Genomic DNA, 26,104 nt, shown 5'->3' with positions numbered 1-26,104 from the left:
GAAACAATCATAATCTGCCCAGTCTTTAGAGTTGGTCAGAAAACTTTGGCAGAACAGAAAGTAAAATGTATTATCCTAGCAGTCAGTATACTTAACGTTGAAAGCATCTACCAATAGAGTCTACCCACAATTTTTGTTTACTAATTTCCTTTTTTAAAAAATACCAATGCACCTCTTGCAATATGTTATAAAGTGCAAAGATTGTGTGTCTTGGAAAGAACTGTAGCCTAACACTTGACAGTCAGTCAAATATGAAATATACAAAAGGAATCTATGTATTTGCTTAGAAAAAGTAAACATTTTATACTGGCATTACAATAATAAAATTATATTATACTCAAATTAATACGGTCTTCATGTAAGATGCCATTCCTTTAAAGAAGTAGGTATATTCTTAAATGTATGCCTTGTGAGCAATTCCACTGACTTCAAATGGAGCTACTCATGTGTGAAGATAAGCACTTGCATAAATCTTTGCAGGATTGGGACCTAAGTGAATGCCCAGGGAAGACAAAAAATGATTTAAAAGTATCAAAGACAAAGATACCTATAAGGGAAAGTCAGATATAAATGGAAAACTCCTTCCTGGCTTCATGGATAGTAATCACATTTTTTATGCTAGAACTTTATGAATTTCAGCTCCTACATATATATTTAACTAGGTTAATCTGTTCAATTTAGACATACGTCAGCTTGCTGTAGTCAGGAACATTGCACAGTATACCATTTGAATATTACATAATGAAATACAATCACAAATATTTTAGTGTTTATGCTGGAATGGGGAGGCCACAGAATTTTCTCTAAAATGAGAGAAACACAAGCTTCATGCAAACCAATATTCACAACATAACTGTTATGTACAAAACTCTATCAGTAACCAAAAGTCACTAAGATAACCAACATATACCTCTTCAGTAAATCTATTTTCCCCCCAAAACAGACATATCAATTAACAACAGGATACAATTAAAGGTAATAGCATTAATTTTTTTAAGAATTTAAGGATATGCATAAGTGATCAGGATCAGGGCCTTATTTATTCTTGTAATTTTTTCCCAGACTTTTATGAAAGACAACATTCTTTATTTCCACTAAATATGTTCCAACAGACTTATGTAACACCATCTTTCAGGCTTTCTGGAAGTCTATGTTTAGTAATACAAATTGTATCCTTACATTCATACCATCCATTAATTGATTTCAACCCTGAAACAAAGTCCTTTGGCTATATTTTGACCTTATGAACACAATTTCTTTGGTTATGAATGTGGTGACCTACAGAAATTGTGTGTGATTTGAAATAATTACTGGGACATGAATCTTTTGTAACTGATTACTGAAATATAAAAACACCACAATTTTTGCAATGAGAGTGTGAGGAGCACAGAATTACAATTATTAATATCATTAAAAAGCTGAACTTAGTAGATCTTGCAAACTAATGGTACATACAACAGAAAAATGTAAAAACACCCACCAAAGTTAAAATGTTCTGCTTTGTCATCACAAAATGGGAGCAGGTGCCTATCTTAACTAGCTCTAAAACACAATACAAACATTACTTAAAAAGTCAAAACACAAACCTTCCTCATGATTACACTTTTTAACAAAGAAATTATTAACAACAGATCAAAGTTCATCCCAAGCTTTCTAGGTTGCTTCTAGGATTCCTAATGCAGGACTGTTCAGTTCAAACTCATTCTCTAGATGCTAGAGCCACTCCCACCACCTCTCATATCTGGGGGAGGTGGCTCATTATCTAACCAAGTGAGTCTGCAGAATCTACTTTAACATCTCTCAGCAGCATCAATGACACCTGCTAACAGGGTGGGCTCATAGGATAACAGCACCAACCTGTTACTCTGAGATCTAGCCAGTTCCCCACTGCCAGATTAAACTTTCACCACTCACTTGTCAACCCACCTGACCTACACTGCCCAGGGAAATTCAACATTGCCTCCCAATAAAATTTTCAAAAATTATATGCAAAGATAAAAAAAATCCATCATACGACTCTCCTACTTCCCAAAACACCCCCAAAACTGAAAGTCACAAACACAGAAAAAAATGAATGATTTGCAAACTATAGACTAAAAAGCATCAGGCTTCAGCTTGCAGATTCATATCCAGATACAAGCAACTTTTTTCGTTTCTGAGCTATAAACTACCAAGGCAGATTCACACACTTTAAAAAAAAAAAAAATGCTGTGTAGTCCACACATGGCACTAAACAACATATATTTAGATGAGAAATCACTGTAATGTGTCTTTTGGATTAAAGGAATGGTTACTATAGGGCAGCGGTGAGCAAACCATGGCCTGCAGGCCACGTCCGGCCAGCGGGACCATTCTGACCAGCCCCTGAGCTCCTGGCCCGGGAGACTAGCCCCCGGCCCCTCCCCCGCTGTCCCCCCTCTCCCGCAGCCTCAGCTCACTGTGCCGCAGGCATAATGCTCTGGGCAGCAGAGCTGCGAGCTCCTGGGGGCAGGGAGCAGGGCGGGCTGGATAAAGGGCAGGGGAGTTCAGGGTGGTGGTCAGGGGGCAGGGGTGTGGATAGGGGTCGGGCAATCAGAGGGCGGGGAACAGGGGGGTTGAATAGGGGTAGGGGTCCGGGGGGGGAGGGGGATGGCAGTCAAGAAGGAGAGAAAAGGTTGGATGGGGTGGTGGGGGGCAATTGGGGCAGAGGTTCCGGGGGTGGTCAAGGAGCAGGGGTGTTGGATGGGGCAGGGGTCCCTGGGGGGGGGGGCAGTCAGGAAAGAGTGGGGGGTTGGATGGGATGGCGGGAGGCAGTTAGGGGCGGGGGGTCTGGGGGCGGTCAGGGGACAGACAGCAGGGGGGTGCATTGGGCAGGGGTCCTGGCTGGGCTGTCAGGGGGTGAGAAGCATGGGGGATTGGATAGGGGGTGGGGGTCAGGCCACGCCTGGCTGTTTGGTGAGGCACAGCCTCCCCTAACCGGCCCTCCATATAACATATGAAACTCGATGCAGCCCTCAGGCCAAAATGTTTGCCCACCCCTGCTATAGGGTTTGATTCCCCCCTCAAAAAAGCCAAATAACTAATACCTACTGAAGAGGCATTAAGATGATAATCAATAAAGTGACTTCACTATATCCACACCTAAGATCAGTGTTTCCTAAACTGTGGGTCACAACCCCCAGGGGATCATGAGATGTTGAAAAAAGGAGGGGAAGAAAGAAAATACAAGAAAGTCAGGATATATCCCCGTTGAAGCAGCTTCTGTCCCGCAGGGCTGTCTGCACTCAGCTCCCCACTCTGGCCATTGGGTCTTCACTCCTGGCACATGCATGGGATCACAGTGCCATTCACTTCATTTGGCTCAGCCTCCCCTCAATTCACGGGGGGCAGGCCAAACCTGAGTGGCAATCCAACACAACCCTGTGTGCCGGGGCCATGTTGCAATGCCAGGACCGAGGAGCTGAGCCCAGCCAGCCTTGCAGGACAAAAGCCACCACGGCAGGGCGGGCTCATTCTCCAACTCCCTCCCCCACCCAAAGGGGGTGACACCATGAAAAAGTTTGAGAACCACTGCTTTAGATTATTAAATCTAATTCAAAGAAAAACAATCCTGCAAACCTGTAGGCAGGCACTTAACTTTAAGCTCTGACTTCAAAAGGAGATTTCATAGGTTTAATGTCTGTAGGTTCAGTCCCTAGTTTACTTTTCACCATTTATTATTGTTAGACACTGAAAGTAAGCTAATCAATTTCATTTAAATATAAGACTGGTTCCAAAACCGATCCCTGAGGAACTCCACTGGTAACCTCCCTCCAGCCTATCAGCTCACCTTTCAGTATGAGCCGTTGTAGTCTCCCTTTTAACCAATTCCTAATCCACCTTTTAATTTTCATATTGATCCCCATCTTTTCCAATTTAACTAATAATTCCCCATGGGACACCGTATCAAATGCCTTACTGAAATCTAGGTAAATTAGATCCACTGCTTTTCCTTTGTCTAAAAAATCTGTTACCTTCTCAAAGAAGGAGATCAGGTTGGTTTGGCACGATCTACCTTTTGTAAAACCATGTTGTATTTTGTCCCATTTACCATTGACCTCAATGTCCTTAACTACTTTCTCCTTCAAAATTTTTTCCAAGACCTTGCATACTACAGATGTCAAACTAACAGGTCTACAGTTATCCGGATCACTTTTTTTCCCTTTCTTAAAAATTGGAACTATGTTAGCAATTCTCCAATCATATGGTACAACCCCTGAGTTTACAGAGTCATTAAAAATTCTTGCTAATGGGCGTTCAATTTCATGTGCCAACTCCTTTAATATTCTTGGATGAAGATTATCTGGGCCCCCCGATTTAGTCCCATTAAGCTGTTTGAGTTTCGCTTCCACCTCAGAAATGGTAATATCTACCTCCATATCCTCATTCCCATTTGTCATGCTACCATTACCCCTAAGATCCTCATTAGTCTTATTAAAGACTGAGGCAAAGTATTTGTTTAGATATTGGGCCAAGCCTAGATTATCCTTAACCTCCACTCCATCCTCAGTGTTTAGCGGTCCCACTTCTTCTTTCTTTGTTTTCTTCCTATTTATATGGCTATAAAACCTTTTACTATTGGTTTTAATTCCCTTTGCAAGGTCCAACTCTACTTGACTTTTAGCCTGTCTCACTTTATCCCTACGTGTTCTGACCTCAATAAGGTAGCTTTCCTTCCTGATCCCTCCCATCTTCCACTCCCTGTATACTTTCTGCTTTTTCTTAATCACCTCTCAGAGATGCTTACTCATCCAGCTTGGTCTACAACTCCTACCTATGAATTTTTTCCCCTTTTTTGGGATGCAGGCTTCCGATAGCTTCTGCAGCTTTGACTTAAAGTAATCCCAGGCCTCCTCTGCCTTTAGATCCATAAATTCTTCAGTCCAATCCACTTCCCTAACTAATTTCCTTAATTTTTGAAAGTCAGCCCTTTTGAAATCAAAAACCCTAGTCGCAGATTTATTTTTATTTATTTTGGAGACTACAGTGGGTCATACTGAAAGGTGATCTGTCAGGCTGTAGGGAGGTTACCAGTGGAGTTCCTCAGGAATCAGTTTTGGGACCAATCTTATTTAATCTTTTTATTACTGACCTCAGCACAAAAAGTGGGAGAGTGCTAATAAAGTTTATGGATGATACAAAGCTGGGAGGTATTGCCAATTTAGAGAGAGACCGGGATATCATACAGGAAGATCTGGATGACCTTGTAAACTGAAGTAATAGGATGAAATTTAATAGTGAGAAGTGTAAGGTCATGCATTTAGGGATTAATATCAAGAATTTCTGTTATAAGCATGATCAATTAGAATAACGGAGGAGGAGAAGGACCTTGGAGTACTGGTTGATCACAGGATGGCTATGAGCTGCCAATGTGATATGGCCGTGAAAAAAGCTAATGTGGTCTTGGGATGCATCAGGCGAGGTATTTCCAGTAGAGATAGGGAGGTGTTAGTACCGTTATACAAGGCACTGGTAAGACCTCACCTGGAATACCGTGCGCAGTTCTGGTCTCCCATGTTTAAGAAGGATGAATTCAAACTGGAACAAGTACAGAGAAGGGCTACTAGGATGATCCGAGGAATGGAAAATTTGTCTTATGAAAGGAGACTCAAGGAGCTTGGCTTGTTTAGCCTAACCAAAAGAAGGTTGAGGGGAGATAATGATTGCTCTCTATAAATATATCAGAGGGATTAATACCGGAGAGGGAGAGGAATTATTTAAGCTCAGTACCAATGTGGACACAAGAACAAATGGATATAAACTGGCCATCGGGAAGTTTAGACTTGAAATTAGACGAAGGTTTCTAACCATCAGAGGAGTGAAGTCCTGGAATAGCCTTCCAAGGGAAGCAGTAGAGGCAAAAGACCTATCTGGCTTCAAGACTAAATTTGATAAGTTTATGGAGGAGATGGTATGATGGGATAACATGATTTTGACAATTAACTGATCTTTAAATATTCATGGTAAATAGGGCCAATGGCCTGTGATGGGATGTTAGATGGGGTGGGATCTGAGTTACTACAGAAAATTCTTTCCTGGGTATCTGGCTCGTGAATCTTGCCCACATGCTCAGGGTTTAGCTGATCGCCATATTTGGGGTCAGGAAGGAATTTTCCTCCAGGGCAGATTGGAAGAGGCCCTGGAGGTTTTTCGCCTTCCTCTGTAGCATGGGGCACGGGTCACTTGCTGGAGGATGCTCTGCACCTTGAAGTCTTTAAACCATGATTTGAGGACTTCAGTAGCTCAGACATAGGTGAGAGGTTTATCGCAGGAGTGAGTGGGTGAGATTCTGTGGTCTGCGTTGTGCAGGAGGTCAGACCAGATGATCATGATGGTCCCTTCTGACCTTAATAATATCTATGAATCTATTAATTTCATTTCTGTTTTTACGTCAGTTGCCCATACTACTTCTCATGCACTAATAGAATGCTGTTGATTTTGGTTTCAAAGCTTTGAAAGAGGAGGTTTAATAAACTTGTGATTTAAAAAATTAATAAAGTATTTCCATTAATAACGATTTTTTTAATAAATATAACTTAACCTATTAGACCTAAATAATTTTAAAATGCCTATTTGAAGGAACTTTAAAACATTTATTTTTAAAACAAATTCATTTTTTTAAGATACTGGAGTGTGAGTACACATAACCACTAAGTAAAAAATAAGCCAATATGGATTTTTTTTTTTAATTTCCTCCCAGGCTGAATCTAAATTTGAGCCTGTCATAAATATAAAGGGAAGGGTAAACCCCTTTGAAATCTCTCCTGGCCAGGGGAAAGCTCCTCTCACCTGTAAAGGTTTAAGAAGCTAAAGGTAACCTCGCTGGCACCTGACCAAAATGACCAATGAGGAGACAAGATACTTTCAAAAGCTGGGAGGAGGGAGAGAAACAAAGGGTCTGGGTCTGTCTATATGCTGGTCTTGGCCGGGGATAGACCAGGAATGGAGTCTTAGAACTTTTAGTAAGTAATCTAGCTAGGTATGTGTTAGATTATGATTTCTTTAAATGGCTGAGAAAAGAATTGTTCTGAATAGAATAACTATTTCTGTCTGTGTATCTTTTTTGTAACTTAAGGTTTTGCCTAGAGGGGTTCTCTATGTTTTTGAATCTAATTACCCTGTAAGATATCTACCATCCTGATTTTACAGGGGGGATTTCTTTATTTCTATTTACTTCTATTTTTTATTAAAAGTCTTCTTGTAAAAAACTGAATGCTTTTTCATTGTTCTCAGATCCAAGGGTTTGGGTCTGTGGTCACCTATGCAAATTGGTGAGGCTTTTTATCCAACATTTCCCAGGAAAGGGGGGGTGCAAGTGTTGGGAGGATTGTTCATTGTTCTTAAGATCCAAGGGTCTGGGTCTGTAGTCACCTAGGCAAATTGGTGAGGCTTTTTACCAAACCTTGTCCAGGAAGTGGGGTGCAGGGTTTTGGGAAGTATTTTGGGGGGAAAGACGCGTCCAAACAGCTCTTCCCCAGTAACCAGTATTAGTTTGGTGGTGGTAGCGGCCAGTCCAAGGACAACGGGGGGGAATATTTTGTACCTTGGGGAAGTTTTGACCTAAGATGGTAAAGATAAGCTTAGGAGGTTTTTTCATGCAGGTCCCCACATCTGTACCCTAGAGTTCAGAGTGGGGGAGGAACCTTGACATGGTGGCATAGTGGTGGGATTAACCTGAAATCATTTTGAGATCCAGTTGAGATTTTTTGAACTAGAAATACAGATTTTAAAAAGGAATTTTTTTTTTTTTCCCTGTGGAAAGGAAGTCCAGAAAGCAGCTTTGAAACTGAAAGCAGCTTGGTTTTTCTCTGCTTTGTGGCCAACAAGAGACAAAAGGGGATTAACTTTGTGAATTGCAGGTTTTCTTTGCCTGGAGGCAGGGTACTTAACTCCTGCAGGGAAATTCACAGTCTTCCAACCCAGAGTTTTTTTTTCTTTTCTTCCTAAAAGTAAATAGGGGGGGTGTGCTCTACCCATTTGCCTGGAGACAAAAGTGGCAGGGGTTTTTTTTTAGGATTTTGATTTTTTTGTTTTACAAGGAGCACAGGTTTGAAAAGGAATTTTTTTTTCTTTGGGCTGGGTAAGCAGGTTTCCAAGTAGTTGGAGGTTTTTTGCTTTAATTTGGGCCCAGAGCAGAGACAAGGGAATTGTCTTTTTCTGTAGGCTGACAATCACTATCAGAGAATAGGTATTCTATTCCAGCACAGCAAAATTTTACAGCCAAGTTTTGTTTGTTTATTTCTAAACCTCGGGTGTAAAGTTAGTTAAAAACAGAGAGGTTAGAATGGCAAAATCCGCGGCTCGACTACAGCTCGAATTAGCCAAATTTCAGGCTGAGGAAAGACAAAGGGAACATGAAAGACAGATAGAACTCATGCGGCTGAAGAAGGAACAAGAAAGGGAGGCAGAACAACACCAAGCGGCTGCTCACAGGACAGCTATGGAAGCAAGGGACAAAGAACTGGAGGAGAAGGAAAAAGAGAGGAAGTATGTGGAGGAGATGGAGAATATAAAGGCTCAGCAGAATATCCCAACAAACCCTAGTAATCCTTCTCCAAGTACCACTTCCCATCCCAGAAAGTTCCCCACCTACAAGGCAGGCGATGATACTGAGGCCTTCCTAGAAAACTTCGAAAGGGCCTGCCTTGGGTACAACATCTCTACTGACCAATACATGGTAGAGCTGAGGCCGCAGTTCAGTGGACCCTTAGCTGAGGTGGCAGCTGAAATGCCTAAAGAACACATGAACAAGTATGAACTGTTTAAATCCAAGGCGAGAGTCAGAATGGGGATAACACCCGAGCAGTCTCGTCGGAGGTTCAGAGCCCTAAGGTGGAAACCAGACATGTCATTTACCCGACATGCCTACCACATTGTGAAACATTGGGATGCCTGGATATCAGGAGCAAGTGTTGAATCTCCAGTAAATTTGCCCTTCCTAATGCAAATGGAACAATTCTTAGAGGGTGTTCCTGAGGAAATAGAAAGATACATCCTAGATGGGAAACCCAAAACTGTAATTGAGGCAGGAGAGATTGGAGCCAGATGGGTGGAGGTGGCAGAGAAGAAGAAAACTGGTCGCAGTTGGAGCGGAGACCAGAAGGGACCACCCCAGACCACACCCTATTACCGGGGGCCGCCCAAAGCCCCACCTACCTCCCAAAGAACCCTCCAGACCCCTTACCGTCCCACCACCCCGTTCTCCAGCAACCCTCCTCGCCCCAGTGACCCGTCAGCTGGATGATGTTTTAAGTGTAACGAGCTGGGGCATGTAAAGGCCAACTGCCCCAAGAACCCCAACAGATTACAGTTCATTGCACCGGAATCACACCAGAGGTCCACAGGCCCAGATACCTCCCAGATACCCTTGGAGCGGAGGGAAACTGTGAGTGTGGGCGGGAAGAAGGTCACCGCGTGGAGGGACACCGGAGCACAAGTGTCAGCTATCCATGCTTCCTTAGTGGACCCCAATTTAATCAACCCAGAGATCCAAGTGACGATTCAACCCTTCAAGTCCAACTCTTTCAATTTGCCTACAGCCAAGTTGCCTGTCCAGTACAAGGGCTGGTCAGGAATGTGGACTTTTGCAGTCTATGATGATTTTCCCATCCCCATGCTGTTGGGGGAAGACTTGGCCAATCATGTGAAGCAGGCCAAGAGGGTGGGAATGGTCACCCGCAGCCAGGCTAAACAAGCCGTGAGGCCTAGCTCTGTTCCGGAAACTTCTATCAGGACCCAGTCAGAGGTGATGGACCGGACCCCAGGCCAATGTCTGCAACAGCAGTAGTGGATCCAGTCCCAGAGACCCAGACGGAACCAGTCCCAGAACCGGAACCAGCCAAACAACCAACACCAGACCCCGTGCCAGCACTGAATCCAGTACTTGCAACCTCAACACCAGAGGGCCCCACTGAACCTGAACTGGCAGCAGCCGATAACCCTACACAAGAGGCTCAGCCGGAGCCTGAATCCCAACATAGTGCACCAGCGGAGAGCGGTTCACAGTCAACAGAAACAGCTCCATCCCCTATATCGCTTCCAGAGGGACCAAGCCTAGGTCCACAATCCAATGAGGAACTGATGTCCCCAGCATCAAGGGAACAGTTCCAGACCGAACAGGAAGCAGATGAAAGACTCCAGAGAGCTTGGACGGCGGCACGGAGCAACCCACAGCCTCTCAGCTCTTCTAATCGATCCAGGTTTGTTGTAGAAAGAGGACTTTTATACAAGGAAACTCTTTCTGGTGGACACCAGGAAGACTGGCATCCTCAGAGACAGTTGGTAGTTCCAACTAAATACCGGGCCAAGCTCTTGAGCTTAGCCCATGATCACCCTAGTGGCCATGCTGGGGTGAACAGGACCAAAGACCGTTTGGGGGGATCATTCCACTGGGAGGGAATGGGCAAGGATGTTTCTACCTATGTCCAGTCTTGTGAGGTGTGCCAAAGAGTGGGAAAACCCCAAGACCAGGTCAAAGCCCCTCTCCAGCCACTCCCCATCATTGAAGTTCCATTTCAGCGAGTAGCTGTGGATATTCTGGGTCCTTTTCCAAAAAAGACACCCAGAGGAAAGCAGTACATACTGACTTTCATGGATTTTGCCACCCGATGACCGGAAGCAGTAGCTCTAAGCAACACCAGGGCTAAAAGTGTGTGCCAGGCACTAGCCGACATTTTTGCCAGGGTAGGTTGGCCCTCTGACATCCTCACAGATGCAGGGACTAATTTCCTGGCAGGAACTATGAAAAACCTTTGGGAAGCTCATGGGGTAAATCACTTGGTTGCCACTCCTTACCACCATCAAACAAATGGCATGGTGGAGAAGTTTAATGGAACTTTGGGGGCCATGATACGTAAATTCGTAAATGAGCACTCCAATGATTGGGACCTAGTGTTGCAGCAGTTGCTCTTTGCCTACAGAGCTGTACCACATCCCAGTTTAGGGTTTTCCCCATTTGAACTTGTATATGGCCGTGAGGTTAAGGGGCCATTGCAGTTGGTGAAGCAGCAATGGGAGGGATTTACACCTTCTCCAGGAACTAACATTCTGGACTTTGTAACCAACCTACAAAACACCCTCGTAACCTCTTTAGCCCTTGCTAGAGAAAACTTACAGGATGCTCAAAAAGAGCAAAAAGCCTGGTATGATAAACATGCCAGAGAGCGTTCCTTCAAAGTAGGAGACCAGGTCATGGTCTTAAGGGCGCTCCAGGCCCATAAAATGGAAGCATCGTGGGAAGGGCCATTCATGGTCCAGGAGCGCCTGGGAGCTGTTAATTATCTCATAGCATTCCCCACCTCCAACCGAAAGCCTAAGGTGTACCATATTAATTCTCTAAAGCCCTTTTATTCCAGAGAATTAAAGGTTTGTCAGTTTACAGCCCAGGGAGGAGACGATGCTGAGTGGCCCGAAGGTGTTTACTACGAAGGGAAATGTGCTGGTGGTGTGGAAGAGGTGAACCTCTCCATGACCCTTGGGCGTATGCAGCGACAGCAGATCCAGGAGCTGTGCACTAGCTACGCGCCAACGTTCTCAGCCACCCCAGGACTGACTGAACGGGCATACCACTCCATTGACACAGGTAATGCTCACCCAATTAGGGTCCAACCTTACCGGGTGTCTCCTCAAGCTAAAACTGCTATAGAACGGGAGATCCAGGATATGTTACAGATGGGTGTAATCCGCCCCTCTGAAAGTGCATGGGCATCTCCAGTGGTTCTAGTTCCCAAACCAGATGGGGAAATACGTTTTTGCGTGGACTACCGTAAGCTAAATGCTGTAACTCGCCCAGACAACTATCCAATGCCACGCACAGAGGAACTATTAGAGAAACTGGGACGGGCCCAGTTCATCTCTACCTTGGACTTAACCAAGGGGTACTGGCAGGTACCGCTAGATGAATCTGCCAAGGAAAGGTCAGCCTTCATCACACATCTCGGGCTGTATGAATTTAATGTACTCCCTTTCGGGCTGCGAAATGCACCCGCCACTTTCCAAAGACTTGTAGATGGTCTCCTAGCGGGATTAGGAGAATATGCAGTCGCCTACCTTGACGACGTGGCCATATTTTCGGATTCCTGGGCAGACCACCTGGAACATCTACAAAAAGTCCTTGAGCGCATAAGGGAGGCAGGACTAACTGTTAAGGCTAAGAAGTGTCAAATAGGCCTAAACAGAGTGACTTCCCTTGGACACCAGGTGGGTCAAGGAACTATCAGCCCCCTACAGGCCAAAGTGGATGCTATCCAAAAGTGGCCTGTCCCAAAGTCAAAGAAACAGGTTCAATCCTTTTTAGGCTTGGCCGGTTATTACAGACGATTTGTACCGCACTACAGCCAAATCGCTGCCCCACTGACAGACCTAACCAAAAAGAAACAGCCAAATGCTGTTCAGTGGACCGAAAAGTGTCAGAAGGCCTTTAACAAGCTTAAAGCGACACTCATGTCTGACCCTGTACTAAGGGCCCCAGACTTTGACAAACCGTTCCTAGTAACCACAGATGCGTCCGAGCGTGGTGTGGGAGCTGTTTTAATGCAGAAAGGCCCTGATCAAGAATTCCACCCTGTAGTGTTTCTCAGCAAAAAAACTGTCTGAGAGGGAAAGCAACTGGTCAGTCACTGAAAAAGAATGTTACGCCATTGTCTATGCTCTGGAAAAGCTACGCCCATATGTTTGGGGACGGCGTTTCCACCTGCAAACCGACCATGCTGCACTGAAGTGGCTTCACACCGTCAAGGAAACTAACAAAAAACTTCTTCGGTGGAGTTTAGCTCTCCAAGATTTTGATTTCAACATCCAACACATCTCAGGAGCTTCTAACAAAGTGGCTGATGCACTCTCCCGTGAAAGTTTCCCAGAATCAACTGGTTAAAATCATCCTTGAGATGTGGAAAATATTGTTAGTCTTTATGTACTTGGTAGTATATTTAGAGATGCATGTGTCTTATTAACTCTGTTTTTCCTAGAGCTCCAGGAAGAAATCCCAGCCAGTGTTTCACCCTAGCTGAGATTTGGGGGGCGTGTCATAAATATAAAGGGAAGGGTAAACCCCTTTGAAATCTCTCCTGGCTAGGGGAAAGCTCCTCTCACCTGTAAAGGGTTAAGAAGCTAAAGGTAACCTCACTGGCACCTGACCAAAATGACCAATGAGGAGACAAGATACTTTCAAAAGCTGGGAGGAGGGAGAGAAACAAAGGGTCTGGGTCTGTCTATATGCTGGTCTTGGCCGGGGATAGACCAGGAATGGAGTCTTAGAACTTTTAGTAAGTAATCTAGCTAGGTATGTGTTAGATTATGATTTCTTTAAATGGCTGAGAAAAGAATTGTGCTGAATAGAATAACTATTTCTGTCTGTGTATCTTTTTTGTAACTTAAGGTTTTGCCTAGAGGGGTTCTCTATGTTTTTGAATCTAATTACCCTGTAAGATATCTACCATCCTGATTTTACAGGGGGGATTTCTTTATTTCTATTTACTTCTATTTTTATTAAAAGTCTTCTTGTAAAAAACTGAATGCTTGTTCATTGTTCTCAGATCCAAGGATTTGGGTCTGTGGTCACCTATGCAAATTGGTGAGGCTTTTTATCCAACATTTCCCAGGAAAGGGGGGGTGCAAGTGTTGGGAGGATTGTTCATTTTTCTTAAGATCCAAGGGTCTGGGTCTGTAGTCACCTAGGCAAATTGGTGAGGCTTTTTACCAAACCTTGTCCAGGAAGTGGGGTACAGGGTTTTGGGAAGTATTTTGGGGGGAAAGACGCGTCCAAACAGCTCTTCCCCAGTAACTAGTATTAGTTTGGTGGTGGTAGCGGCCAGTCCAAGGACAACGGGGGGGAATATTTTGTACCTTGGGGAAGTTTTGACCTAAGCTGGTAAAGATAAGCTTAGGAGGTTTTTTCATGCAGGTCCCCACATCTGTACCCTAGAGTTCAGAGTGGGGGAGGAACCTTGAGAGAGCCAACAATATTTTTTTAGAGCAAACTTTACAAACCATGCCTGAAAATATGGTTTTATGACCCCCGCTACCAGGACAATCTCATATTGTAGTACCAGGTTGAATAACCGAGAACACCGACCAGGGAAATAACCCACTTCCTTCCCTGACAAATTGAGGGATGCACCCCACCCGTGTACTTATTCTCTACACCAATACTGACTTGGACTCTTAATACACTGCATGGGTGGCCTACCCGAGCCCATTTATCCACTGACGCTTTAAAAACTCCTACCCAATCTGGATATATGCTGGTTATGTGATATGTATTTACCTTGTGAACCTTGTAACCGATACTTGCAATCCCCCATAACCCAAGCCAAACCCCAGATGTACAGTACTTTGCCTCTTAACTTGTGTAAATTTGATTTTAAACATTAACTTTAACAAAATTTTTAAATCTGTTTTTATCAAGAACAGCTTTTGATTACAAAAGATGCTCAGCAAACTGTTTAAGGAAAAACCTGCTCTACCTCAAAGAACCTTCTTCCCTCTTAGTCTTTGAACAGTTCTAAGTCCATAGCAGAGATACTAAAATCTCCCATGATAAAAGCTATACCTTTTATCCATCTATCTATACACACACACACACACACACACACACACCTTGTTTGTCTGAAAAGAGACTTCCAGATCTACTTTCTCTAACTGCCCTGAAGGCCTACAGCAAGATCCCAGAATCCCCTGGCTACCTTTATTATTATTCTTCATTTATATGTCCAGACTCTCTGCTATGCCATCCCAAATATTTATAACATTTCTCTGCAGAACTAATAGCTTCCATCGCCTATTCGCGCTGCTTTATTTTCCTCTATCCCTTGTAAACCCAGTATAAGGATATTTAAAATATCCAGTCATTTTTCAGGCTCAGATACAGATTTTAATTTCACATTATACTGGGCCAAATTCTGATGTGATACAACAATTTGCAGTGGGGTAAATTACAACACTTCAAATAACCAAAAGGGCTTTTGCTGATACAGAAATTTTGGGAGGAAAAAAACCAAAATCCTATAGACATTGCTATACCAGCAAAAGTTTCTAGTCTAGACCTGGCCTGAGACTCCTTTGACCTACTTACATCCACTTCACCAATGTGTAATGGTTTTTCTACACTACAGTTTTTACCTCATTAACTGATTGCCAATTAACTCAAGATCAATAACAAGTTTGTAAAGGTTAGGCTGCATTCTCCCCAAACTTTTGTTACATGATAAGAACAGCCATACTGGGTCAGACCAATGGTCCATCTAGCCCAGTATCCTGTCTTCTGACAGTGGTCAATGCCAGATCATTCAGAGGAAATGAAAAGAACAGGCAATCACTGAGTGACCTATCCTGTCGTCCACTCCCAGCTTCTGGCAATCAGACATTGAAAAAGAAAGTCTAAATCAGCATAATATAAGTATTTTCTAGATGAACAGTGAGTGTGCAGCAAGCTGAGATGTAAATCTACAGCACCCTAGCTTGCCACACAGCAACTGATAGTGTGAACCTTCCTATTGCGCACTAGAAGTACCCCAGTGTGTTTTCACAAAATGCAGGTTAATGCACACCTAGGAACTTGGTGTTTGAGAGCAGGGTCCATGCAGACAGCTAGCACAGCACACCACGGCACTGAAGAGTCATACCTCAGCTTGCTGTACGCTATTTTTCTAGACAAGCCCTTACACCAAGAGGAGACAGAAGCTGAAGGATCTTCAGAGGGTAAGTTAGACCAACATATGGGACATCTTAACTGTTAACAAAAAAAAGAAAAAGCATGATCTCAACTTGGGTGAGCTAACCCACATTATCTGACTTGGATAAAAAATTAGGAGAGGGAACAAAGCAAGTTGAACTTGAGCTAGGAACCCAAACCTGCCACGTCTTCGCTGCTATTTATGTTTTGACCTGAATTAGGAACACACCTTTTTCTTTTTGCAGTGAAGACGTATCCTGGTTCTAACAAAGGTTCTAACTTAGGGCTTGTCTACACCCCACAATCTTAGGGCTTGTCTACCAATCCCCAACTAAATCATCCCAGCCAGGGCTTTGTCAAGCCTGACCTTAAAAACCTCAAAGGAAGGAGATTCCACCACCTCCCTAGGTAACGCATTCCAGTATACATATAAATTGTTCCAATACCCCTGTACTGACAATGATAGGGGAAAGTGATCTAACACTTATGAAAAACCTGGTCAAATAGGTGAATCTCATGCTAACGCTAAAAGATGAGAAATGATTGTATACCTAATTAGCTACATACATAATTACAGTGCACTGACTAGCATCATATAAAATAATTAAACAAGACCACCTGAAAGGATCTCATTCTCTGCTCCATCCCTTATGATTGTATTTCACAGGTCTGCAGCACGTGCCCAGTGCTATCACTACCCACCCCACTTCAGAAATAGTCCCTTTTCCCCCACATTCCAACCCTTGTAAAAGGCACTGACTGGGTGTCCTCCTTTAATCCTTCCTCAAGAGCTCCTTTATGAACCTGCCAGTCAAAGATGCCAGAAAAACATTACCCATCGTGCATGTGTCCAGGGAAGGTGGTATCTCATCTGACTCACCTAAATACAGAAATACAGTACTACAGGCTCACTCCAGGCTTCCTTAGATAACAGACTGGGAGAGGGATGGAGGGATGGTCTCCTTCCTTTTCCCCCCATAGAAAAGCAGCTGTTGTCCTGGATTGCTCAGTCCTGGAACAAAATGAGCAGCCCACAGAAGTTCCCCACCAAGTCATATAACCCCATTACTTACATTGGTCTTATTTTATCCCACAGTTTCTCAATTATTTCCCAGTGCTGAACAACTCCATTATCTGAACATAAAATCTTAAATCCTTTTTGACTCCCTTACTTCCTACTGTAACTTTATTCCACTCATGTTCTTATCAATGGCTCGACTAGGTAGATGTAAGTCATCTGTACCCTGCTTAGAAAAGGCATAATCAAAACCTTTACCATGCAACTCATGCAAACCGGCTGCTTCTATTGTCTTTGTCTCCCCTCTACTTGTGTTATGGCTGAAAAATGCAACGCCCATCTGATTGGCTAAAGGGGCAGGGAATCAGTTTCCCCATCAATGGAAGGAACAAGGATAGCTTATTCCAAAAGGGTTATCACTCACATACTGTACATGATAAACAGCCTCATTCATTTCTATTCCCTTACCCAAACAAATCAATGTTTGTTAGTACAAAGTCAACACATCCAGATGTACTTTCCATACTAGTTAACCACTAAATTGGATTCACATAGTACAAAATAATCAAGAGACACTCAAGAAACAAATCTAAAACAAAAAGGAGGCAGATGATTAGCAATTAATCCATAAAATATTAAAAATCAGAAACTTCTTCCCAAAAATGCAGTATGATTGAACCAGTTCACTATGGACATATTCAGTAGTACAATATTTTTAAATTATTGTAACATTAAGATTAGTTTCAATTACTCAGAATTTTAAGAAACGTAAAAGATAATACCTCATACTAGCCAGAACTTCTTCACATGATTAAAAAACCACCCCAAGCCCATCAGATGACATTCATAACAAATATTATTAATTCTCTCATCCTCCTCCATTGCCCAAATTTCCATCTTTTTATGATAATTTTTATGTCTTTACTAAAGGCCTGACCTACAGTCACTCTCACAGAGGCTCACTAAATTAAATATGACTTTATGTGTGAATAACTACACATCCGTAAGTTACTAATTACAGGACCAGACCTTTAGATTTTAAGATCTTTGGTGCAGGTATCATGTTTTGTTCTTTTCAGGTCCCAGCACACTTTGCATTATAGAATCACAGATTCATAGAAATGTAGAGCTGGAATGGACCTCAAGAGGTCATCTAATCCAGCCCCTGTACTAAGGCAGCACCAAGTAAACCTAGACCACCCAGCAGGTGTTTGTCTATTCTGTTTCTAAAAACCTCTAGTGATAGGGATTACATGCCTCCCTTGGAAACCTATTCCAATGCTTAACTATCCTTATCATTAGAAACTTTTTCCTAATATCTAACCTAAATCTCCTTTGCCGCAGATTAAGCCCATTACTTCTTGTCCTACCTTCAGTGGACATCGAGAACAATTGATCACTGTCTTCTTTATAACAGCCCTTAACATATTTGAAGATTTATCAATTACCCCATTACTCATCTTTTCTCAAGGCTAAACATGCCAAGTTTTTTTAACCTCTCCTCATGAGTCAGGTTTTCTAAACCTTTTATAATTTTCTTGCTCTCCTCTGGACTCTCTCCAGTTAATCCACATCTTTCCTAAAGTATGATACCCAGAACTGGTCACAGTACTCCAGCTGAGGCCTGATCAGCACTGGCACATATTCAATTTCTGATCCACTATAATCCCCAGATCCTTTTCAGCAGTATTACTGCCTAGCCACTCATTCCCCATTTTGTATTTGTACATTTAATTTTTCCTTCCTAAGTGCACTATTTTGCATTTGTATTTATTGAATTTCATCTTGTTGATTTCAGACCAATTCTCCAATTTGTCAAGGTCATTTTGAATTCTAACCCTATTAAAGTCTGACATTTTTAAATCAGCAGGTCTGGATAATTTGCATCCAAGAGTTTTAAAAGAACTGGATTTTATTTTCAATAACTCTTGGCACTCGGGGGAAGTTCCAAAAGACTGGAAGAAAATTAATGTGGTGCCAATATTTAAAAAGGGTAAGCAGTATGACCCGGGTAATTACAGGCCTGTCACTCTGACAGTGATCCCAGGCAAGATAATGGAGTGGCTGATATGGGACTTGATTAATAAAGAATTAAAAGAGGGTAATATACTTAATAACAATCAACATAGGTTTATGGAAAATAGATCCTGTCAATCTAACTTGGTATTTTTTATGAGTCTTACAAGTTTGGTTGATAAAGATAATAGTGTTGATGTAATACTCTTAGGCTTTTATAAGGCATTTGAATTGGTACCACATGACAGTTTGATTAAAAAACTAGAAAGATATAAAATTAACATGGCACACATTAAATGGATTAAAATCAGGCTAGCTGATAGTCTCAAATAGAATTATAAACAGGTAACCATAATCGAACGGATGTGTTTCCAGATGATTGCCACAGGGATTGGTTCTTGACCCTACGCTATTTTGCATTTTTATCAATGACCTCAAAGTAAACAAACCCAACACTGATAAAGTTCTCAAATGACATAAAATTTGAGCGAGTGGTAAATAACAATGAGGACAGATCACTGAGCCAGAGAGATCTGGATTGCTTGATAAACTGGGCACAAGCAAACAACGTGTGTTCTAATACAGGTAAATGTAAATATGTACATCTAGGAACAAAGAATGTAGGCCATACTGGCAGGATAGGGAACTCTATCCTGGGAAGCAGTGGCTCTATAAAAAATGATTGGGGGTGGGTTGTTTTGGTTTTGGGGTTTTTTTTCAGGGAGGGGGGGAGGAGAGGGAGGGTCTGGGGCTGGATAATCTGCTGAACCTGAGTTCCCAGTGCAACACTGTGGCCAAAAGGGCTAATGCAATCCTTGGATGCATCAACAGGGGAATCTCAGGCAGGAGTAGAGATGTTATTTTACCCTGTATTTGGCACTGGTGCGACCACTGCTGGAATACTGCATCCAGTTCTACTGCTCACAATTCAAAAAGGATATTGATAAATTGTAGAGGATTCAGAGAAGATCAACAAGAATGATTAAAGGATTAGAAAACATGCCTCATATTAATAGACTCAAAGAGCTCAGTCTAGTTAGTTTAATAACAAGCAGGATACACGGTGACTTGATTACAGTCTATAAGTACCTACATGGGGAACAAATATTTAATAATGGGCTCTTCACTCTGGAACAGAAAGGTTTAACACAATTCTGGATGTTGAAGCTAGACAAATTCAGACTTGAAAAAAGGCATAAATTTGTAACAGTGATAGTAATTAATCATGGAACAATCTACCATGGATAGTGCTGGATTCTCCATCACTGACAATATTTAAATCAAGAGATTGGGTGTTCTTCTAAAGATCTGTTCTAGGAATTATTTCTGAGGAAGTTCTGTGGTCTGTAATATACAGGAGGCCAAATCAGATGATCACAATGGTCCTTTCTGGCCACAGAATCTATGAATCTGAGTAGTCTCACTGAAGCCAACAGGAATATTTGCATACATAAAGTTAAACACATGCATAAATATCTGCAGGATTGGGGCCTATGCAATCACCCTATCTTAAAAATATGCACACACTATTCCAGTTGAATCCAAGAGGATCTATATGTATTAATATAATGGCAGTATTGAGTCCTATGCACCGTATGAGGGAATTATGGTTACTGCGAGAACCCTTACTTTGGAATTTATTGACATTTGAGGATTGAAAGGCCCAGTCCTGCAAACCCCTCTATGTGCACAGCTTCCAATGACTTCAGTGAGCATTCTACATGCCGAGGACTTCTAGAATTGAGTCCAAAGACTGTACCCTAAATAATACAAAAACTTACATTAAGTTAAAAAAAAGGAAAATCTTTTTAGAACACTGGTTTCTATTGATTTCTCTGACACACTTGCATAATCAAAAATTTAATTACACGTCAACACAGCAGTGAAACTACACCTACATAACCAAATATATTAGGAAAATATTATGTATTTAAATGATTCTATAATACTGGAAATAATGTAATAATTAAATTTCATACTGTGCTTATGCAAAAATTATTTATCATTTAACACGCCATTATTTTATTTATGTTTGTCCCCCTGACTGAGGACTAGGTTCCTGGAAAATTTCCACTTCCAAAGTACAGTCTTTCTGTAATTTATGCTACAAAAATTAGGTTTTGAAATCTATTTACAGCAGTTTCTTTTCTTTTCCACTGTCACATAACTCAAAAATAGGCAAACAAATTTTGCTCAACTTTCCAGAAAAAAAGTTCCCTTTGAAATTTCAGCCGAGAAGGTTTTCTCCAGAATGTAAGAGCATATGCAAAAATAGGTTAAGGTTGAGAATTCTAGTATAACCTAAACTATAGCCTTCACCACCAGCAAAAGATACAATGGAAGCCATTGTTTAAAGGAAACCGATACGCACACAGTTAAAGGTTGTAAAGGTTACAGTACACACACCTACAGTACAACGGCATCCCCGCAACTTGCAATCTAGTGCTATTGCATTTTCAATCTCTGCAGAGGAAATGGGTTACACATATTTTAAATATCTATATGCATTAGCAGTTTAGTACATGTAGAGATCAAAAATATAGGACTTGAAGTTTCAAGTCCTATATTTTTGATCATTATAAACTTCTAAGACATAAATGTAAAACACAAGGCAACAGAACCTCTTATGTACTGTAACTGAATATATGCCACTATTCATAATCAAAATAATGTAGCGATCCATTTATTACATCCCCGGCCTAAAATACACCAATCATCAGGGCTTCTCCCAAGATTTTAGGGTGAGGATGTGGGGCTCGGCAGAGCAGGGGGGAAAAAAAGAGAAGCGTCAAAAAATCTCCTCTTGGAAAAAAGAATTAAATTCATGAATCTTCAAAAATATTTTGGAATACTCTTAGACTTAAGCTGAAGTTATAGTGTGCAGTTCAATTTAAAAAATTCTTGCAGGATATGAGTTTGGAAAAGCTACCACCTTTAAGGCTTTTGAATGAAACCATGAACAAAATATTGACAAGGATTGTTTAATCCAATTTAATGCACTGTGTATAATTTCTACCACGTGACACTCCAGTCTGTTTGTGCCACTATTTGTTAATGACTATGGTACTTTATTCTATACCTGCTGAAAAAAATTCAGGAAGAGGGTGTGTCTTTTTTCTGGAGATAAATGCAAAAGTAAAAATATAAAGTTGTATTTCTGAATATTTTCTCCTCCACCCAACACTTTTCCTGCTTTACAAGTCTTTCCATCAACCCAATAAATGAGAACAGGGTGAAAAATAGATCCTTCTCCCTGCATTTATCAGGAAGTCCAGACTTTAATTTCAAGTGAATATCAAGTAACAGTGAAACAATCAGAGCACCAAACACATTTTAGGGGGTTAAATTCAAATTTGAAAATTCATTTCAGAAAAATTCATTCCAGATTGAAATTTAATTTAAGGGAGGGGGGGCTAAATTTAAGTTATTGAAGTGTGGAAGCACAAGTTGCAGAAACTTGTGTTCAAAATTCAAAAATGTTCTTTTCAAATTAAATGCTGCAGCTGTGGAGCCAGCCATCTTGCTATTTTGTCCCCATTTTAGAGAGGAGGCTGTGTCAAGGTTGGTGAGACTCAAATGTTGACCTGATCTTCCACACTCTCTTTTGTATGCAAAGGCCATGTATATCATTTCTATGTTCTTTTATTGAAACAATGAAAGCTTCAGTGCTCTTTTGTTGTTTATTTTTAAAAGATCAATACCAACAACCCAGTATTCAAGGACAACCCTACAATAACAAACCAGTGTGTGTAGTCCACTACTTGCAGGCAACCTTATGATAACAAAATGCGCGCACAACACTATGAAAACATTAATTACGGAAAGGTTTCAATCTCAAACTCCAGAAGGATTATAAACAGAGAAGTGAAAAGGATTTTTAAAATTATGGAAAATATCATGGCAGCGCCCTTTTTAGCTACTTTAGTTTTATTAAAAATTACAATATTCAAATCTACAGTTAATTTTGCTCATAATAATGTTAATTATGCAAATTTCTATTATCAAAGCAGATTTTACAATAAATCTATGTAATACTATGTTTTTATATGATCCACAGTATCTGAAATAGTTTCAGTATATGTGTAAAAAACCTACTATGGAAATTTTTTATCTTTACAAAAGAAGAAGTAGGAAATTAAATGACTGGAAACTATGTTTTAATTATACCAGGACAAACCATCAGAAAAACCAAGAAATTCAAAACCAAAACTGATATTCTACTCTTAATTTTGCTTTCCCTCCTGTTTTTCTGATCTGTGTGTAGAACCTTATTGTTTAAAAGCATTTTTGCATGAAATCCAAAATCACCAAAAAAAAAAAAAATTTGGGTGTGTCCACAGAAAAATTTCTATATTTTTTTTATTTCTTCCTTATTTAAGACAACTAACTTTAAATATTACAAAACACCAAAATCAACCGTGCCACACTATGAGAGCAAGTTCAAAATTACAATGAAGCACAATTCATAATTGCTTCATAACAGCAATTCTCCTACTTTCCCCAAAGTAATATTTTATTGCAGTTGATTGATATATGCTTGCCTAAAACTTAAATTAGATTCATTCTCAAGCAGTCGCTGTTTCACACTAATATTTTCTTCCAAAACAGGAAAAAACCTGAATTCGTCCAAATTCCAGCTTAATTTTCATTTACATATTAACAGGGCTTTGCCTCAAAAACACAAAATTTGTTCCTACGAGCCTAGCCCACCCAACTAGCGGGCCTGTGAACAGGCAAAACATTCTGCCCTCAAACCCCCAGCAAATTCTTGCAATTCAAACTTTTTAAAAATAAGAAATAGCAAATATTTCCTCTTTTTTCAATTTTAATTTCTTTTTTATTTACGAAATAGTCTCCCCTAGGTGGCGCCGTTTTAATGGAAAAAAACGACCGTTTGGAGGAAAAATTAGAAAAAAGAAAAAAAAAAAGCGAAGCCCCGAGAAAGAGAAAGGGCCTAAAAGCGGGGAGCCGGGGGCCGAGCGGGGCGGGGGCCGGCGGGGCGCGGGGGCCCCGCTCGGGGCGCCTCGCGGGCTGTTGCGCTGGCGGTCCGAGCTGACATGGCTGCTCGCCGCCGCTTTGTTCCCGGCGCCGGCCAGGGCCGGGCGGCGGGCAGAGCCGGGCACCCCGCGCCGAGCCCCGCGGCCGCCCGCGCCCAGCGGGCGTCCCCCGAGGCTCCCCGCGCCGGCCGCCCTTACCTGCTCTCCCGGCGGCGCCGCCGCCGCCGCCGCCGGCTCCGGGGCGCCGCTGTCCGGCTGGCTCATCGGGCTCGGGCGGGAGGGCGCGAGCCCCGCTGCTCCCGGGCCTGCGATCCGCGGCGCGCTTCACAATGCAGCCGCCGCCGCCGCCGCCGCCTTTCCGCCCTGCGGGGCCGGGAGGGACGCGAGCGGGGGCGATGCCCGCGGCGCGGGTGGGCGGCTCGCCGGGCTGCTGCAGCCCCCCTTCCCCCGGGGCGCGGGCCGCCGCCGCCGCCTTCAGCGAGGGCGCTGCTGCGGGCAGGGCGAGTCCCGGTGCGGAGCCCGCGCGGCCGCCATCACAGCAGCTCTGGGGGCAGCTCCAGCCTCAGCGCATTCAGATCAAGCAGCAGCAGGAGCAGGGGGCTGAGTCTGACCGAGCTGAGCGCTGCAGGACCCGGGGCTCTGCCCTCTCCGCCCCTCCATGCCCAGCCCAGGACGCCGCCGCAGCCTGCCGCGCTAGGGCCCCTGGCGCTGCCCCGGGCTTGGCACCATCAGCCCCGGGGCAGCTCGCTGCTGCCCATGCCACGTTCGGGAAGATCCGCTCCAACTTCGCAAGGTGCTTGACTCTGAGCCCAGCCTCAGGGCCCAGCGGCAGGGGGTCCCCACGCAGCAGCGGGCTCTCGGGGCTGGCACTTTCCGAAATTCAGAGGATTATTTTTCGGTGGGAGGAAGGCAGCGGTGGGTTAATCTGAGCTCCGGGAAACAAATAAATAAATAAAAACCAGGGACTACTTTTTTGAAAACCACAGAAAGCAGCAATTTCCCCAGGAGCCTCCCAGCACTGTTGTTGGTAGGGATTTGGTGCCCTTTGCCAACCTCCTCCAAGCAGGATGGAGAGAGGACCTGAAATTGGCATGTGCCAAAAGAAACGTGGGACAGTGCAGGACTGGCAGCTAATCATATGTGGGCTCCCAACCTTAAGGCCAGAAATGTGGGTGTGCCTCTGAAAAAGTGTCATCTTTGGGCTCTGCTCTTCCCTGGGAGCCACAGACCCTCTGTCACATTCATTTCCAGGGTTCATGGAGGGCAGCTCCAGGGGGAAGCCTGTTGTTCTCTCCCCTGCTCAATTTGGAATGTAACTCTGTTCAGGTCTGATTATCAGGGGCCTCAATTTGCAGAACTTGGGAGTTCTACCTGAATATTTATGGAAATAATTTATTATCTCATTTCATAATCATCCCCAAATCCAGATTCTAATGGTGGAATTCGAAAAGCAACTTTAAAACTACCTGTTGTGTGAGAAATCTGAGGGGCAGGGCATTTAAAAAGTAAGTTTGAACAACTTTTTATAATGTCTTCATGAAGCAGAGTTCACCACCCCCAAGAAGCTTCTGGGTGGTGTCTGCAGGCCCTTTGCCATTCCCTTCTGTCTTGTGGGACTTCTCAAGTGAGAGCTCTTGGGGAAGAATATAAGTAGTACATAACTTCCCTTGAAGACAGGTTTCAGAGTAGCAGCCGTGTTAGTCTGTATTCGCAAAAAGAAAAGGAGTACTTGTGGCACCTTAGAGACTAACCAATTTATTTGAGCATAAGCTTTCGTGAGCTACAGCTCACTTCATCGGATGCATTATGCTCAAATAAATTGGTTAGTCTCTAAGGTGCCACAAGTACTCCTTTTCTTTTTCCTTTGAAGAGTGGCACACCTGAGGTGACCAGTGAATAATACGGCTGCCCCTCCCCCTCCATGAGCTTAATCAGTATAAATTATGGAAAGATTTAAAGTAAAAGTTGCAGCTGCATTTCTGTTTAAAGCCACATTTTGCATTTTCTCACAATCTACACAAAATGCCCCCAGACAATATCAAAATATGAAATATTATTCATTTTGGAACTAAAGAGTCAAACAATGCTGGTAACCCACTTATAGATCTCCAACCCAGCATGGTCCTGGTGCAGTCTCCTCAGCTCCAATCTTGAACTTCAGCGCTAGCTCCTCTCCAAAACTCATATGGAGCAGACAGGCAAAATGGCAGTTATTTACATCTAGGGTTAGGGTTAAGAGAGAGTTCTCCCCACCACTTAACTACTCCAGCCCCTGTGCACAGCAGAAGCTTTGTTGGCAGGCTGACATAACAGTATCTGTACAGGAATTTATGTCGCTGGGGGTGGGGTGAATTGACATAAATTATGCTGACACGACTTGTAATG

The 26,104-nt window shown here is 42.7% G+C and overlaps 1 protein-coding gene across 11 annotated transcripts in view; it reads right to left on the bottom strand.

The window, feature by feature from the left end:
• ZNF618 (zinc finger protein 618) overlaps nucleotides 1-24,245 on the bottom strand; it is a 343,284-nt gene extending 319,039 nt beyond the window's left edge. For all 11 annotated transcript variants that reach the window (XM_077835645.1, XM_077835648.1, XM_077835646.1 and 8 more), the window contains exon 1: nucleotides 23,918-24,245. In XM_077835645.1, the coding sequence (XP_077691771.1) occupies nucleotides 23,918-23,983 (66 nt within the window). In that variant the 5' untranslated portion in view covers nucleotides 23,984-24,245. The remainder of the gene's footprint in view (nucleotides 1-23,917) is intronic.
• Between the last annotated feature and the right edge of the window lie 1,859 nt (nucleotides 24,246-26,104).

The sequence above is a fragment of the Eretmochelys imbricata genome, chromosome 16, assembly GCF_965152235.1.
Source record: "Eretmochelys imbricata isolate rEreImb1 chromosome 16, rEreImb1.hap1, whole genome shotgun sequence".
Classification (NCBI taxonomy): Eukaryota; Metazoa; Chordata; order Testudines; family Cheloniidae; genus Eretmochelys; species Eretmochelys imbricata.
The sequence above is the reverse complement of the archived record's forward strand: the minus strand, read 5'-3'. Positions and strand labels throughout refer to the sequence as shown.